The sequence below is a fragment of the Trichechus manatus genome, unplaced genomic scaffold (genome assembly GCF_000243295.1).
Source record: "Trichechus manatus latirostris isolate Lorelei unplaced genomic scaffold, TriManLat1.0 scaffold00082, whole genome shotgun sequence".
In the NCBI taxonomy this organism is placed as follows: domain Eukaryota; kingdom Metazoa; phylum Chordata; class Mammalia; order Sirenia; family Trichechidae; genus Trichechus; species Trichechus manatus.
This window is the reverse complement of record NW_004444018.1, coordinates 10,149,605-10,164,766: the sequence shown is the minus strand read 5'-3', so window position 1 is coordinate 10,164,766 and position 15,162 is coordinate 10,149,605. Positions and strand designations below refer to the sequence as shown.

The following is a 15,162-nucleotide window of genomic DNA, read 5'->3' as shown; positions in this document are numbered from 1 at the left end:
TGTCTTTATTGAGCTTCTTTCTGGATGTTCTGTCCTTCACCGAAAATGGTGTGTTGAAGTCTGCTACTACTATTTTGGAGCTATGTCTCTTTTCAGTCCTGTTAGAGTTTATTTTATAATTTTGGAGCCCTGTCTTTGGGTGCGTAAATATTTATTATAGTTATGTCCTCCTGGCGTATTGACCCTTTAATGATTATACAGTATCCTTCCTTATCCTTTGTGGTGGATTTTACTTTAAAGTCTGTTTTGTCAGATATTAAAATTACCACTCCTGTTCTTTTTGGAGTGTTGTTTGCTTGATATATATTTTTCCACCCTTTCAGTTTTAGTTTGTGTCTTTGAGTCTAAGGTGTGTCTCTGGTAGGCAGCATATAGACGGATCATGTTTTTTAACCCATTCTGCCACTGTGTGTTTATTGGTGCATTTCGCCCATTTACATTCAGTGTAATTATTGATAGGTATGAGCTTAGTGCTGTCATTTTTATGTCTTTTTGTGTGTGTTGTTCAGTTTCTTTGTTCCACTTAATTTTCTGTGTTGAGTCGTTTTACTGTATGTATTTTCTTCTCATCTTTTTCATTGTTGTTGATTTTGTATTTGCTGAGTCTTTATATTTTTCTAGTTTTTTACTTTGACTTGTAGGATTGTTAGTTACTTTAGTGGTTTCCTTAATATTTACCCCTATTTTTCTAAGTTATACCAGTCTGTTATTTCTTTATATCGCTTTGACTTCCTCTCCATATGAAAAATCTATGTTTATATTTTTTGAGTCCCTCTTTTTGTTTTAATGTTGTCATCTTTTACATATTGACATCTGTTTCCCTATTTTCAGTGTTTTAGCTTTGATTTACTTTTGTGACTTCCCTATCTGGATTGATATCTGGTTGCTCTGTCCTGTGTTCTAGTCTTAGTTTGTTATCTGAGGTTACTGATTTTCTAACAGGAGGACTCCCTGTAGTATTTCTGTTACCTGGAAATGCCCAAATTTTGCCATCATATTTGAGGACAGTTTTGCTAGATATATAATTCTTGGCTGGCAGGTTTTTTCCTTCAGTGCTTTCTATATGTCATCCCATTGCCTTCTTGCCTGCGTGGTTTCTGTTGAGTAGTCTGAGCTTATTCTTATTGACTCGCCTTTGTAGATGACTTTCCGTTTATCCCTAGCCACTCTTAAAATTCTCTCTTTATCTTTGGTTTTGGCAATTTTGATTATAATATGTCTTGGCGACTTTCTTTTGGGGTCTACCTTTGTGAGGTTCGATGAGCTTCTTGGATAGATATCTTCTCTTTTTTCCACAATATCAGGTAAGTTTTCTGCCAACAAATCTTCAACAATTCTCTCTGTATTTTCTATTATCCCTCCTGTTCTGGTACTCCAATCACTCACAGATTATTCCTCTTGATAGAGTCCCACATAATTCTTAGGGTTTTTTCATTTATTTTAATACTTTTATCTGATTTTTCCTCAAATAAGTTGGTGTCAAGGGCTTTATCTTCAGTCTCACTAATCCTGACTTCCGTTGCCTCATTTCTGCTCCTATGACTTTCTATTGAGTTGTCTAATTCTGAAATTTTATTGTTAATCTTCTGGATTTCTGATGGCTGTCTCTGTATGGATTTTTGCAGCCTGTTTAATTTGTCATTATCCTCTTCTCTAATCTTTTTAATTTCGTCTATTGTGTGTTCTGCATTTTGCTTAATTTCCTTCCTAATTTCTTGAAGAGTTCTGTATATTAATCTTCTGTATTCTGCCTCCGGTAATTCCAAGAAATTTTTCTCCTCTGGAAAATTTCTAGATTCCTTATTTTGGGAACTTGCTGAAGCTGTCATGGATTGCCTCTTTATGTGATATAATACTGACTGTTGTCTCCAAGTCATCAATAAGTTATTATATTTATTTATTTTATGTTTGCTTACTGTGTCCTAGCTTCTTGTATTGTTTTGATATGCCCAAATAAGCTGCTCGTATGAGCTAGTTTGATTATTGGCACCTTTGAAACTCTAATGTCCTGTCACCAGGTGGTTAGATCTGTTACTAGGTGTTTGAGCTCAGGAGTCCGTCCACTCCTCCTGTATGGATTCAGCTCAGTTGCCCAGGTAGATAGCCACCAGGTGTGTGTGGTGTAGGCTCTCACTTACAGTCCTAGACAGGCATGGGTGATTTGTGTAGGCACAGGCATCTGGCTGCAACTGGGGGACACACTCTGAGCAAGGTATGGGGCTGATGGGCTACCCCTGAGTGTCCAGGAGGAAGGCGTGTCCCTGTTCCCTAGAGCGCGTGGGTGGGTGGGGTTTGCACCTGGACTAAGCACCTAATGCTGTTGGCTGTAAGGACTGGGGGGGTACCTCTGATTCATAGGCCCCTATCGCAAGTGACTAGGTGGTGTAGGTGGTCATCAGTCCTCAGGCCCCTGATTTGGGTAGATGAAGACCCTTCTTAATGGGTAGAGCAGTGTCAAATGTCAAGAACCTGCCACTTGACAGCTGAAACAGTTCAAGTTAAGAGTTCCAGTATATACCCTGTTGTACTGCGGTAATGAGAGCCTACGCTGTTGAGATGGGCCTACGCAAGTCTATGCAGGAGGAAAGGCACTCAAAATCTGTAGATCCCTTATGCCTGTGTCTACGCAAAGGAGCTGTGTCTACGCTAGGTTCTTGGCTTATGGAAGCCGACAGTTTATTTTTTCCCGTTTGTTAATTTGTTCACTCTCCAAGGCAGGGAGAATGGCTCTGGGCATGTGACAGATCCTACTTCGGGCCCAGGGGACTCGGCAATTCCTGAAGCTGGTCCAGGACCCAATGCAGAGCAGGGAGTGGGGAGGTAAATGGGAGAGAGTTTTTTCCCTAAGAGAGGTGTTTTTGATCCGCGTGGTAGGCTGTATGCAAGTACTTGTCTTTCACCGATCCAGGGCTGCTTCTCACTGGTTCCAGGTGGCTGTGTAGACACGGCGCTAGGTCTCTCCCAGTGCGGACGCTAGGTCTCTCCCAGTGCGGAAAATGCACCGCCCGAGCACCACCATTTGCATGCCTCACTGCTCACCCCCGAGCTGATCAGGCCTGAAGGGCTTGGGCTCTGGCCGGATCAGTCTGGCAACTCCTTGCTGCTTCTGAACCATCTCTCCCTCCGCCTGTCACTCTGTCTGGTTCCTCAACTCTGCCTTTGATGTTCAGGTGTCCGAGGTTGCCATATATAATCGATTCACTTGTTATTTCGGGTCTGTGTTGTAAAAGGGTCCACCAGAATCGTCTGTCTACTCCGCCATCTTGGCCCCACCTCTTAAAAGGTTTTATTTTTATTGTAAATTTATTTTAGATTTTATATATTTTATTTATTACATATATTAATTTATTATATATTTTGTATTGCTGTATTAATAGAAGTAGTGAATGAATGAAGTTCTCATTTATTCATTCAGCTGAAACTCGTATCTAACCTCAAAGAAAATGAAAGTATATCTAACTGCTAGGAGTAACATCAGAGATAAGTAAAAGGTTTATTGCTATGACTAAATTTTGGATGGCCTTTTTGCACAAGCATGCACCTGTTCCGCAAACTTTTTTATCCTGTTTTTGTTCAATATATAGCAGATCTTGGTACTGAGAAGTTATTCTAGAATCTTTATTAGTGGAACCCTCTCTCCTCCCTGTCTCTCTTTTTCTTTTTTCCCTTCTTTTCTGCTTGCCTTTTTTCTCCCTGTTCTTTATCTTCTCTGCCTCACATACCTTTTTTTCTTCCTTTTCCTCTCTCTCATTTTCTCCTCCCCTTCCTTAGTACATACTGATGAGTCATCAAGACAAGCTCTCCTTTAATGATATCCTCTGGTGTGGTGGTCTGGAAAGCTACCAGTGTAGAAAATCCAGCCACTAAGTTCTCCCAAGGTGAGCACCTGGCTGGGTTCAGTGAGTGCTGTTGGGTTTGCATTCCTAGCACAGGCCACTGGATGGTCACTTTAGGAAGTGCTATCTATAGTTTCCACAAGTCCTCATTTATTACACAATGGCTTACTGTGACACTCTGGCTCATTCTCTGTCCAAAAAAGAAAGAAAAGAAAATTTAATAAAAAAAGGAAAAGCAAGCAATGATTTTGAGTAGCCATCAGAAATTGTACCCTGGTTCTCATTTATTCATTCATTCATTAACAATCATTGTTATGCTCAAGTCTGTTGTTACAGCCACTGTTTATTTTGAGTGCCTCCCAACCTGGGGGCCTTATTTTCCAGCACTACATTCATTGTATAGTATTCTGTTGTGATATCCACAGGGTTTTCATACATTACAGTGGTAAATGAACATGTTGCATATATTTTGAATTGATAGGAATTTTTAACGTATTTAAGAAATAGGGGCTAGGTGATTTTGAGATGGAGGCTCTTGGTTATTTTATGGTTCTTATAGGCTTCACAGAGCCCTGGTGGCACAGTGGTTAAGAGCCCAGCTGCTAACCAAAAGGTCAGCAGTTCGAATCTACCAGCTGCTCCTCGGAAACCCTATAGGGCAGTTCTCCTCTGTCCTATGAGGTCACTATTAGTCGGAATCGACTGGATAGCAATGAGTTTATAGGCTTTATAGGAAATTATTGACTGAAGGCATCTCTTCAGAACTTGGGCTTGTTTGTTACTGTTTCTTGAACATAAATTCACAATTACGATCAAAAGCCCTTTGCAAAGTTCTTTCTTGACTTTGTTAGGTACCACTGATTGCCAATTTTTTTCCCTCACCCTGAGACAGTAACCCTACTGAGAAAATTTTAGAACTAAGCAGTCCTTTGAAAAACCTCAAAAAAGTTTTTAGTTTAAAAAAAAATTATTTCTTGATTACTTAGCAATCTGGTGTTACTTTTCTATTGTGTTTTTTCTTTCTATATTTTTCTGAACAGAGAACCCTGTCCACTGTCTTCTGTGGACTTTGTCCTATTAACAGCCCAATTTTGTAATTTTTACTAGGTCAGCAGGAGTCTTGCCAAAGCACTACAGCATCTTACCCCGTGTTTATTCTAGGTTACAGAGTGACTTTTGAATCTGTACTTATTTATTCTGCATACTATAATCACACTCAGGAATTTCTTTCCTGCTTAACTCTCCTTGACCTTTTATGTTCCTGTGCTCGCGCACACCACAGGCTACTCCAGAGGCTATTTGGAATGTGCCTATTAAAAGCCTCAGGGGACATGTTTGAAATTTTATTTCATGTTTTAAAGGTGACATTTTAATGTACTCAATCCATTTCTATATACAGATTTTCTAAGTGGTAAGTCAGGGCCACACGAATGCTTCGAAATATTCTAAAAGGGATATGTTTCTTTTTGTTTTAAATTAAAATATCTCAAGTAATTCTCTGATGTGCCTTTGTAGGTCTGACTTGCTTAGGTTACTAGCAAGATGTTAGTGGTTTAGTTCCATTGTTTGTAACTTATGGGTTCTTGGAATTATTGGAGTTGGAGGATCGAAATGATGGGGGCTACTCCAGCCCAGTAAGGAGCCCTGGTGGTGCAATGGTTAAGTGCTTGGTTGCTAGCCCAAAAGGTCAATGTTCCAAACCTACCTGCGGCTCCATGGGAGAAAAGACCCGGCAATCTGCTCGCATAAAGGTAACCGCCCAGGAACCCTACGGGGCAATTCTACAATGTCCTATAGGGTTGCTATGAGTTGGAATCGACTCGAAGGAACACAACAAATCCAGTCCAATGGTGTCTTAATGATGGAATTGTGTTAAATGATGGGAAACTCCAACATCTATTTCAGGTTTAAATACTTCAATAGGAAAGCAAAAGAAAGATGTTTAAAAACATCTTTATTTTCAGAGCAGTCCTCTGATTTGGAAGAGTTTATTGGTAACCTGAATTTTCTTTCCTTCTCTTAGGCGGCTGTAGTTGTGGTGTTCAATTTTGCCATGGTTCTGCTCATTTTTCCTGCAATTCTCAGCATGGATTTGTATCGGCGTGAGGACAGGAGATTGGATATTTTCTGCTGTTTCACAAGGTACATTATCAGGCAGCTTTGGCTTTTATTCATTGGGTACAGAGTGGTAGTGTTGAGAGAACTCTTCCTGTATATGTACTTAGAAGAGAAGTACTGTATTTTTACACAAATAACGCACACCTTCTACATTTGTTTCCAGCCATGGACCTCCCTCCAGGTATTTTCATAAGCAGGCTATGCTTTTTTTTAACAGCAACATGTAAAAAAATGGGCATAGTAGCGCTTAGGAAAATACCGGGGGGTAGGGGGGCAGTTGTCAAACAAATGTAGAAGGTGCGCGTTATTTGCATAAAAATGCACTGGTTAGGGTTTGCATTAGTGTGATGGGGTAGGGGAGATATTAGACTGCAGGGCTTCCCTGGGGCAAATATCTGAATCACTGGGGTTCTCCCCTCCCTCAGCTGAATAATCTCACAACCTTTGAGGTTCTGATACACATGATAATTTTTTCTTTTGGGAATCAATATTGCTGATTGTTGGGTATGTGTCATATCTCTCTGGGTTAGGGTGGAATGAAGGTTGAAGATTCCCCTTCTGGGAAAAAAAATATATACGTTCTTTTAGGAATTAGGTTTTGAAGTGGTTCGTTCATAGGTAACTTGATTTTATTGGCCAAACTTGAAATCAGCCATCCATTTGGCTTCCTTGGACTTACTCATGCCCATATCCAGATAAACCAAGTTATGTTTGTAAAGTTCAATGATAATGTTTTTCTCCTACATCAGAGATACGGAAAATGGCCATTGGAAAAAAATGAAAGTACTGTTTCCCTGTTTCAGTATAACATTGCAACATACTTTTCCTCTTTCAGCCCCTGTGTCAGCAGAGTGATTCAGGTGGAGCCTCAGGCTTACACGGAGCCCCATGATAATACTCGCTACAGCCCCCCACCACCATACAGCAGCCATAGCTTTGCCCACGAAACACAGATTACCATGCAGTCCACAGTCCAGCTCCGCACGGAATATGACCCCCACACACACGTGTACTACACCACTGCGGAGCCGCGCTCTGAGATCTCTGTGCAGCCTGTCACCGTGACCCAGGATACCCTTAGCTGCCAGAGCCCCGAGAGCACCAGCTCCACAAGGGACCTGCTGTCTCAGTTCTCTGACTCCAGCCTCCATTGCCTTGAGCCCCCCTGTACCAAGTGGACACTTTCCTCTTTTGCTGAGAAGCACTACGCTCCTTTCCTCTTGAAACCCAAAGCCAAGGTAACTACCAAAACAAGAGACCCTGCTTTTTCCCAGAAAATACCAGAACAGGCTGCAGCGGATTGCTCTTACTTTTCTTCCCTTTTTCCATTAAAAAAAAAAAAATTTATTAGGGCATGATATATTTCAGGACTCCATAATAGTCAATCCATTTAGAGCATGGTGGGACCGTTTGAATGAGTTCACCTTCCACAGGAGTGAATCTTTGTGGCAATTGTTTCTATAAATTTAGGCCAACTTCTTCCATTTTAAACATTTTCATTCTCCATGAGCTTGTTTAAAAATGCAATTAGTATGATTTTATTGTTTTCTCTCTGGTAGAATGACCTCATTTGCTAAATCAGAGCCTAAACCAAACCAAACCCATTGCCATTGAGTCAGTTCCGACCCACAGCAACCCTAAAGGACAGAGTAGAGCTGTCCCATAGGGTTTCCAAAGAGTGGCTGGTGGATTCAAACTGCTGACCTTTTGGTTAGCAGCCAAGCTGTTAATGACTATGCCACCAGGGCCCCAGTGTGGTGATAAAAAGTGAGATATAAACAAAACACCTTATCTTTCTCAAGGAAGAGTCGATTATGTCCTTTGGGTCTGATCTTGTGACTTCTTCTCTTGCAGGTTGTGGTGATCTTCCTTTTCTTGGGCTTGCTAGGGGTCAGCCTTTATGGGACTACCCGAGTGAGAGATGGACTGGACCTTACAGACATTGTTCCCCGGGAAACCAGAGAATATGACTTTATTGCTGCACAGTTCAAATACTTTTCTTTCTACAACATGTATATAGTTACCCAGAAAGCAGATTACCCAAACATCCAGCACTTACTTTATGACCTTCACAAGAGTTTCAGTAATGTGAAATATGTCATGTTGGAAGAAAACAAACAGCTTCCCAAAATGTGGCTGCACTACTTCAGAGATTGGCTCCAAGGTAAGGATTGCTGGAGGGCTTGCGTCATTTTCAGTCACCCACTATTTGGTCTTTTATGTGTTCAGCTTCTACAAGTTGCCTTTATTCACTTTGTTGAAGTGTTAGGTTATCAGATAGCACTGACATGTTGCATGGACTCCTGAGTGTTGCTTAAAATCTTTATGTAGACTATTTCTGCAGCAGCCCCCCCAAAGCTGGCTTTTACCTGTAAAACGATGCAAACAGTTCTAGCAAATGACTTAGGCACCTCTGTGAGAATTTACCTGTAAACATTGGGAAATGGGAAAATATGTTATGAGATGTTTAGCCAAATGCTTCTAGTGTGCTGTTTTGGGTGGTGGCTACTTTGGTGACCAAGTGAAATCAAAGTGTTGATAGAATGTCTAGGCTGACTCACTACCAAATTACAGCTCACTATACCAGTAGATTTTGGATTGTCAGTGGATATAATTTAAAATTCCATATTTGACCATCTTTTCATTTGGCATGTGAAGTAAACCTATAAGTGCTTAATCCCATTGCACGTTATTTCATACATAATCCAATTCTGCTTTAAAATGCCTGTTTTGACTTCTTATCTTGCTCTTAGAAATATTTCTAGAAAATATTAGTCAACTACAGGGAAAAAAAATAGCCTAGATTTGCTGCTGTTAACTGACTGAATATGAATGTATTTAGTGATTCCAAGAACAGCTGTTCATTTATTCTGTGTTGACACACACAAAGTGGAGAATCAAGATAATTATCCAGACAATTTAAGCAAAAATACTTTTACTGGAAATTCCCAAATAATTATGTCCTCCAAAAGTTTTGGCTTAAGTTATCCAAATGAATGTCTTAATTTCTCACTTAATTAGGCTTGTTTAAACACAAATTTAAGTGCCTTTTTTGGTCATAAGTCAATACATTTGTATGTAAAGATTAAAGCAGCCAGTTTCCCTGTGAATTTGCATGAAACGGTAAACAACTAGATTGAAAATCATTCAGTACAGGCCTTGACTTGTGTTACTAGAATTTTGTTCATACGTGTATGCCAGATTTGATTTTTTATTTAGGAGGAGGGTGAAGAGAACAATATTACTTTAATTTTATCTTTGTAACGTGCTCATGAGATTAACTTCAGTTTACTTCGGGTTTTATTTGGTACAGTAGTTTTGAAAGCAGTGCTTCTCAGATAATTACTAGAGAGTTGAGAGATTTCCTGCTTTTCATTTTTTTCCCCCATTGACCAAAGACATGCAAATAACTTGCCACCAGTGTCAAAGAGATCTGCTGTGCACTGCCAGCATCTGAGCAGAGGAGAGTTATTGTAGAATTTATTTCAGTGTTGTTGGCTGTTCCTTTGGATGCTCAATATGGCATGTTAGGCAGAGCTTGGGAAGGGGGCAAAGAGGTATTGTCTGACTCTAGGCAGTGCAGAGGGTTAACCTTTTTTATAGAGTACTGTAAATTATCTCTGTGCTCCCATCCCTTTAAAGATCTAAAGCAGCTGGACTTGTGATTCTTTTTAAAAGGTACGTTTGAATCATGTTTTGATCACTAAATGAACAGTGCCCACCTAGACCAAGTTAGATCCATTTAGACTACCAAGGCAGGGTTGCAGCTGGCCCTGGAACACTGCGTCTAACTCTTCCGATGTTCAGGGAGGCACTTTACAAAGAATGGCCAAATACCAGGGCCATTCTCTGCCTAGATATTTTTCAGGCCCATTGAGTGGTTGATTTGGTCTTTGGACATTTTCTCCAAAGAGGCAATTATCCTTAAATCAGTTTTTCTCTAAACTATTTGTGTGTGTGTGTGTGTGGTTTTTAAGTGATGGCACTCTCATTGGTTTTTAATGGAATTGCCATTTGAAACCATGTCATCCTATTGGTCTTCACCAACATTCCAATAGTTTTTGTCTTTTTTTTTTTAACTTATGGAACTGTATAGTGGGAGACAAGAATTAATCCCATGTGTCATCTTTAAACACACGTGCAAGTATGATGAAGCTGGAGATGAAAACCATGCTGTATATCATGTACAAATGGTGTTCATTTATATTTCACACCAAATCACGCAACTAAAATTTAGATTGGCATTTTCTTTTTAGGGTGCCATATCTGAAGACAGTGTGCAGTTTGGGGATAGTTTATTGTCTTTAGTTCAGAACATTACACTAGAAAATTATTAGTAGTACAAGTTATTCATAGTGAGAAAAGTCCTATCTAAAATGCATGTGTTGGGATGTAAAATGGTAGAGTTGGGCAAAGGGCAGTGGAAGCAAGTCTTTGTCTTTGTTTTGCATCCAGGATTGTATATTGTGCCCACACTTAGACCAACCATTGTTACTTGTGGCTTTTGGTGAGTAGTAAATATTACATTAACTACAAAAGGACTTAACTTTATCTGTAAACTTTGTCTTTCAACTCCCAGTAGAGTGAATGGCGTGTGGTTGCCAGCAGAGTGGATGATGAGTTGAACTGAATTCCAGCAGAGTTGACCTTCTCCCCAGATCTGGTCTTCCTTCCTTTCTTTCTCACTAGGGAACTCCAAAACTCTTAGTGTATGTATATCTTAAAACAACACTCAAGATTTTGGGGACCCCCGTTTGCCTCCAGATGTCACTGATACCCAAGTTATCTCTGCTAATCTTATTCATTCCTTCAGCAAATACTTCGTGGGCACACCGGTGAGTTCAGGGCAGTGTTGAGCAATGCGTGGCTCAGCCAACTCTCTAATCAGGATGCCTGGCTTCAAAGCTTAGCTCCAACACTTACCTGCTAGGTGACCTCTTTCAGGTTTCTTAACTTCTCCAGGCCTCAGTTTCCTCATCTGTAAAGTAGGAACAATAATACTAATAGGCCTATCTAACAAGGTTGCAGTAAGGATTAAATGAAGGATAATCTGGGTAAATACTTAGAACTGCACAGTGCTCAATAAGAGTGAGCTGTTCTTTATGGTTACCAGGCCAAGAGGGAAAGGTTTAAAGTACCTGTACCAGTCATGTGGCAGTCTGCTTCCATAAAGATTTACAGCCTTGGAAACCCTATTGGGCAGTTCTGCTCTGTCCTATAGGGTCACTGAGTTGGAGTTGACTAGATGGCATTGGGTTTGGTTTTGTTTGTTTTTTTGTTTTTGTTTTTTACCAGTCATGAAGTGATGAAAATTCTATTATAGTGAGGAAAACAGACCAGGCCACCTCCTTTTTTCGGGGATGGTGGCGCTGGTGGTGTTTTTCCTCTCCTGTTTATTTTTTTCACGATGGGAAAAAAAAGGCTTTAGGTAATAAAATAACATCTGTTCAATACAGCTTGTTGTGTGCATGCCTCACTATGAAAAACAGTCTGTCTGAGAGTTCGGGGCTTGGCCACCCTTGGTGGTCTCCCCCTCCCCACTCACCTTGTAACAGGGCCTTCTTTCACCACGAGCCCACCCCAAATTGTTCATATAAAAACAATGCCCACAGCAATGTCAGACGGAGGGTTTAGTTTAGAAAGAAAAAAAAAGCGAGAAAGAGAAAGGGGCCTGTGCTTCCCCCTCCCCTACTTCAGACCCCAAGAGCTTAACCATTCCAAGCACACTAACCTAACCAGATTCTTTTCCTTTTTCTTTTTGGTCTTTGAAGTCATGTCCTGAAATGAAATCAACCCGTCTCCCTTTTTACTGGACACGTCTAACCGACACATGTACAGCTTTGTTCAAAAGATGTGGTTTCCTGAGCTGCTGGGGCTTGGGAGTTCTACTTGGGAGGTGGCTGGGGAGGAGCCGGGGAGGGAAGGGGGGTGGGGTGTCAGAGGAGAGTGTGCAAACTAGCAACCACTCAGACCCTAAGGCCGGGTCACTGAGGCCATGTTTTCTCTTCCAACACGCTTATCTCTTTACAGCTGTAGCCAAACCATCAGGTCTGTAATGATGGTTTTGATTACAGAGGCCAAGCGCAGCTGTGTGTGGTGGGCTTGTGGGCTCGCCCATCCCCCAAGCCTAGAAAGCTCTTTCCCTTCTCCTCCCTGGGCTTGCGGTTTGTCATCTGTTCTCACAGAGCCTCCTTGTATTGGCCTGTGGCTTCCTGTTCTCAATCTGATCCAAATTTACCCTGTGAGGTATTTGCCGGTACGCACGCAGGCACACACAATATCCTTCTCTTCCCCTCTCCTCCACACCCCCTCTCCTAAAGAAGGGTGGCAGAGAGGAAGAGAACAGTCAAGAGTGAATAGGTGCTGGCTGTGATCTTTACACAACCTGGCAGCAGATCCCACAGCTTGTATTAGCTCCACAAGTCGAACAGATGGAACAAATTGACAGAATCGTGTTCACTCACCCTGGGCTCGAGAAGCAGCTGAGTTGCTGTTTGAAGTCGGAAGTTTGAATGTGTTTTTCCCTATCTGAGTGGAATTTCTGGTTGTATTGAAGAACCCATGGCTTAGCACCCTACAGTGGCATGAAACCGTCAGTGAGCACATTGTGCATCTTCCTCACCCCATGGAGATGCTCAGCCAGAGCTCGCTGGCTCTCTGGCATGTGCACACGCACTCTCTCTCTGTCTCTCTTGCTCTCTTTTGGAATAGTCATGACAGAAAAGGAGAGTTCTTTTTTTTTTTTTTTTTAAGGTAACGTATATCTGTTTCCTAGAAATAAACATGCCCCCCACTCTCCTTTAAGCAATGATTATTAGCAACCTGCAGTTCATTCATGAAAACTGTAATAGTATCACTTCAGCTTGAGGTAGAGGTAGAACACAGAGTGTTTGGGTTGATGTCCTGCTTCCTGTCCTCAGCCCACCTCATAAGGACCAGGAGTATTTCTGCTAAAAGTTGTAACGTATTGCACACATTGCCTTTTCTAGGACTTCAGGATGCATTTGACAGTGACTGGGAGACTGGGAAAATCATGCCCAACAATTACAAAAATGGATCAGATGATGGGGTCCTTGCCTACAAACTCCTGGTGCAAACTGGCAGCCGCGATAAACCCATTGACATCAGTCAGGTAATCTCACTACTCCGCCACATGGGAGCTCCAGTGGGCGCGGTTAAGCAGAGCGTTGGGGGCAAGACATCATTGTGACGAATCCTGTTGAAGGCATGCAATCCCCACCAGTGTTCTGGGAGGCATTAGGGTCTTGTAGAAAGTGAAAAAGAGGAAGACCCTCACTGTGATGGATTGACACACTGGCTGCAACAGTGGGCTCAAACATAGCAGCGATTGTGAGGATGGTGCAGGACCAGGCAGTATTTCATTATGTTGTACATAGGGTCACTATGAGTCAGAACCAACTCGATGGCACCTAACAACAACAACAACAGAAATAACACTGAGTTGGCTCTACTTCACCTCCTCCTACTAGCTAATTGTGTCACCTCAGGCAATCGAGTGAGCCTCAGTTTCCTCATCTGTCAAGGGGGTGAGTTTGTCACTGACTTCCAGAATGATTGTCAGAATAAAATGTGGTTGCGAGGAAGAAAGCTCTTTCAGATGTTAGAAACGCATGTCCTATTGTTTCCTTTCAAATTCCTGTACATGTATTGTGTTGGTCTTGTTTGTATTCAAACTTGGAAAGATGGGTTCATTACGTAGCAGTCATTTGGGGGTGGATGGATGGAAATTGGAAAGTTACTGTAGGGGTGCAAGGACTAATCTTTTGTTTTTCATTTGACGCCTTTGTGTCACCCTGGCCCCAAGGAGTAGACAAATTGCTCTGTCATGAATGAAGCCAAAGGAAATGCAGATCCGTGGACGATGAGTAGACTAACCAATCTAACTGCCCCACCTCCTAAGAAATAAGAGTTATTTCTATTTGGTAATCATTCTCCAGCTCTATTGCATCTTCTCTCTGACGTTGGATTCTAGCTATCCCTTTTGTTTCCTGGGGTGTGTTTGGGAGTGTGTTTGGACTCTTTGGATGAATCCCACACTACTACTGGTTTCCACAGATCCTATTCCCTCTGCTCTTTCTAGCTTCTTTGCTTCACCTTCAGGCAGAACCCGTCATGCTAATCTTCTCCTGAGCTCTGTTCATTGTCTCCCCTCTTTTGCTGGCATGAAAGGTGACAGATTTACACAGTACATTGTTCAGAGTTATTATGGAGTGTGAAACACTGTGCTTTATAGCACCATGCAGTCGGCTGTCAGGTTTGACAAGGCCGAGGACAGAGGAGTCCGTCTGAGAGATAGCGGGGTGATGCCCGGGGAGCTGGATTGGGTTTTAGGGCCCAGATCCACCACGGAGCAAACATGATTGCGCCAGGCCTCCGGATATCATTTCCTCTGCCTGGGCGGGAGCAAAGCGTGCTGCATCCACGGAGGCGGCGAGCTGCACTGTGTGATTCCAAAGACGGCTTGAGGACACCCGGTTGTTCAGTATCGTGTGGATTAATGGAATCCAGACCTCTGAAATCGACTTCACTCGCTCTTTTCCACGCCCTTTCTTCCTTCACTCTTTCTCTGTTAACTGCTGTCACTGGTGTTTTTCATTTTGTTTAAAAAAAAAAAAAAAAAGACAAGACCGAAAGTTTTGGAGCCAGGCCTGAATCTAAAATAAACATGAAAAAAAAAGTATATATATATGTATAGAGAGATCCCAGCGGTTTTTTTTTTTTGTTGTTGTTGTTGTCTTTTTTATGTCTTTTTTTGGTCTAAGCAAAGCCTGCAAGGCCCACTTAGAGGTGCCGAATTTGGCCACGCATGGGATTCGGGACGCGCGGTGTGACTACCTCTCAGAAATTAGATTTCCGGCGTGACTGTGGTTGTGCAGTAATCTGTTCCACTTTCTGGCAATGGGCATTTTTTGAATACACAGGTCATAGGAGGCAAGTTTTAGCAAAATTTATACAGATGTTGTTTTATTTTTATAGCTCTCCTCCATTTACTGGGTGGCATTGCACTCAGTGTTAACAACAGAGGTTAACTGCACACAGACGTGTATGGGGATTCTTGCCAGGTTTTTTTTTTTTTTTTCCCCCTTCCTATAAATATGTTTCTCCAGATTGTTCATTCTCTGCCTTGGCTGCAGACGGTTTTTTAGCATTCAGATTTAATTGGTTCAGTCAATTCCCGGGCCATCTG

The 15,162-nt window shown here is 41.7% G+C and overlaps 1 protein-coding gene across 7 annotated transcripts in view; it reads left to right on the top strand.

Annotated features, from left to right (window-relative positions):
- The window catches only part of PTCH1 (patched 1), a 79,598-nt gene that overhangs the window by 50,340 nt on the left and 14,096 nt on the right, over positions 1 to 15,162 (top strand). For all 7 annotated transcript variants that reach the window (XM_004381328.2, XM_004381326.1, XM_004381331.1 and 4 more), the window contains 4 exons: positions 5,860 to 5,978; positions 6,790 to 7,192; positions 7,809 to 8,118; positions 12,944 to 13,086. In XM_004381328.2, coding sequence (XP_004381385.1) covers positions 5,860 to 5,978; positions 6,790 to 7,192; positions 7,809 to 8,118; positions 12,944 to 13,086 — 975 coding nt within the window. The remainder of the gene's footprint in view (positions 1 to 5,859; positions 5,979 to 6,789; positions 7,193 to 7,808; positions 8,119 to 12,943; positions 13,087 to 15,162) is intronic.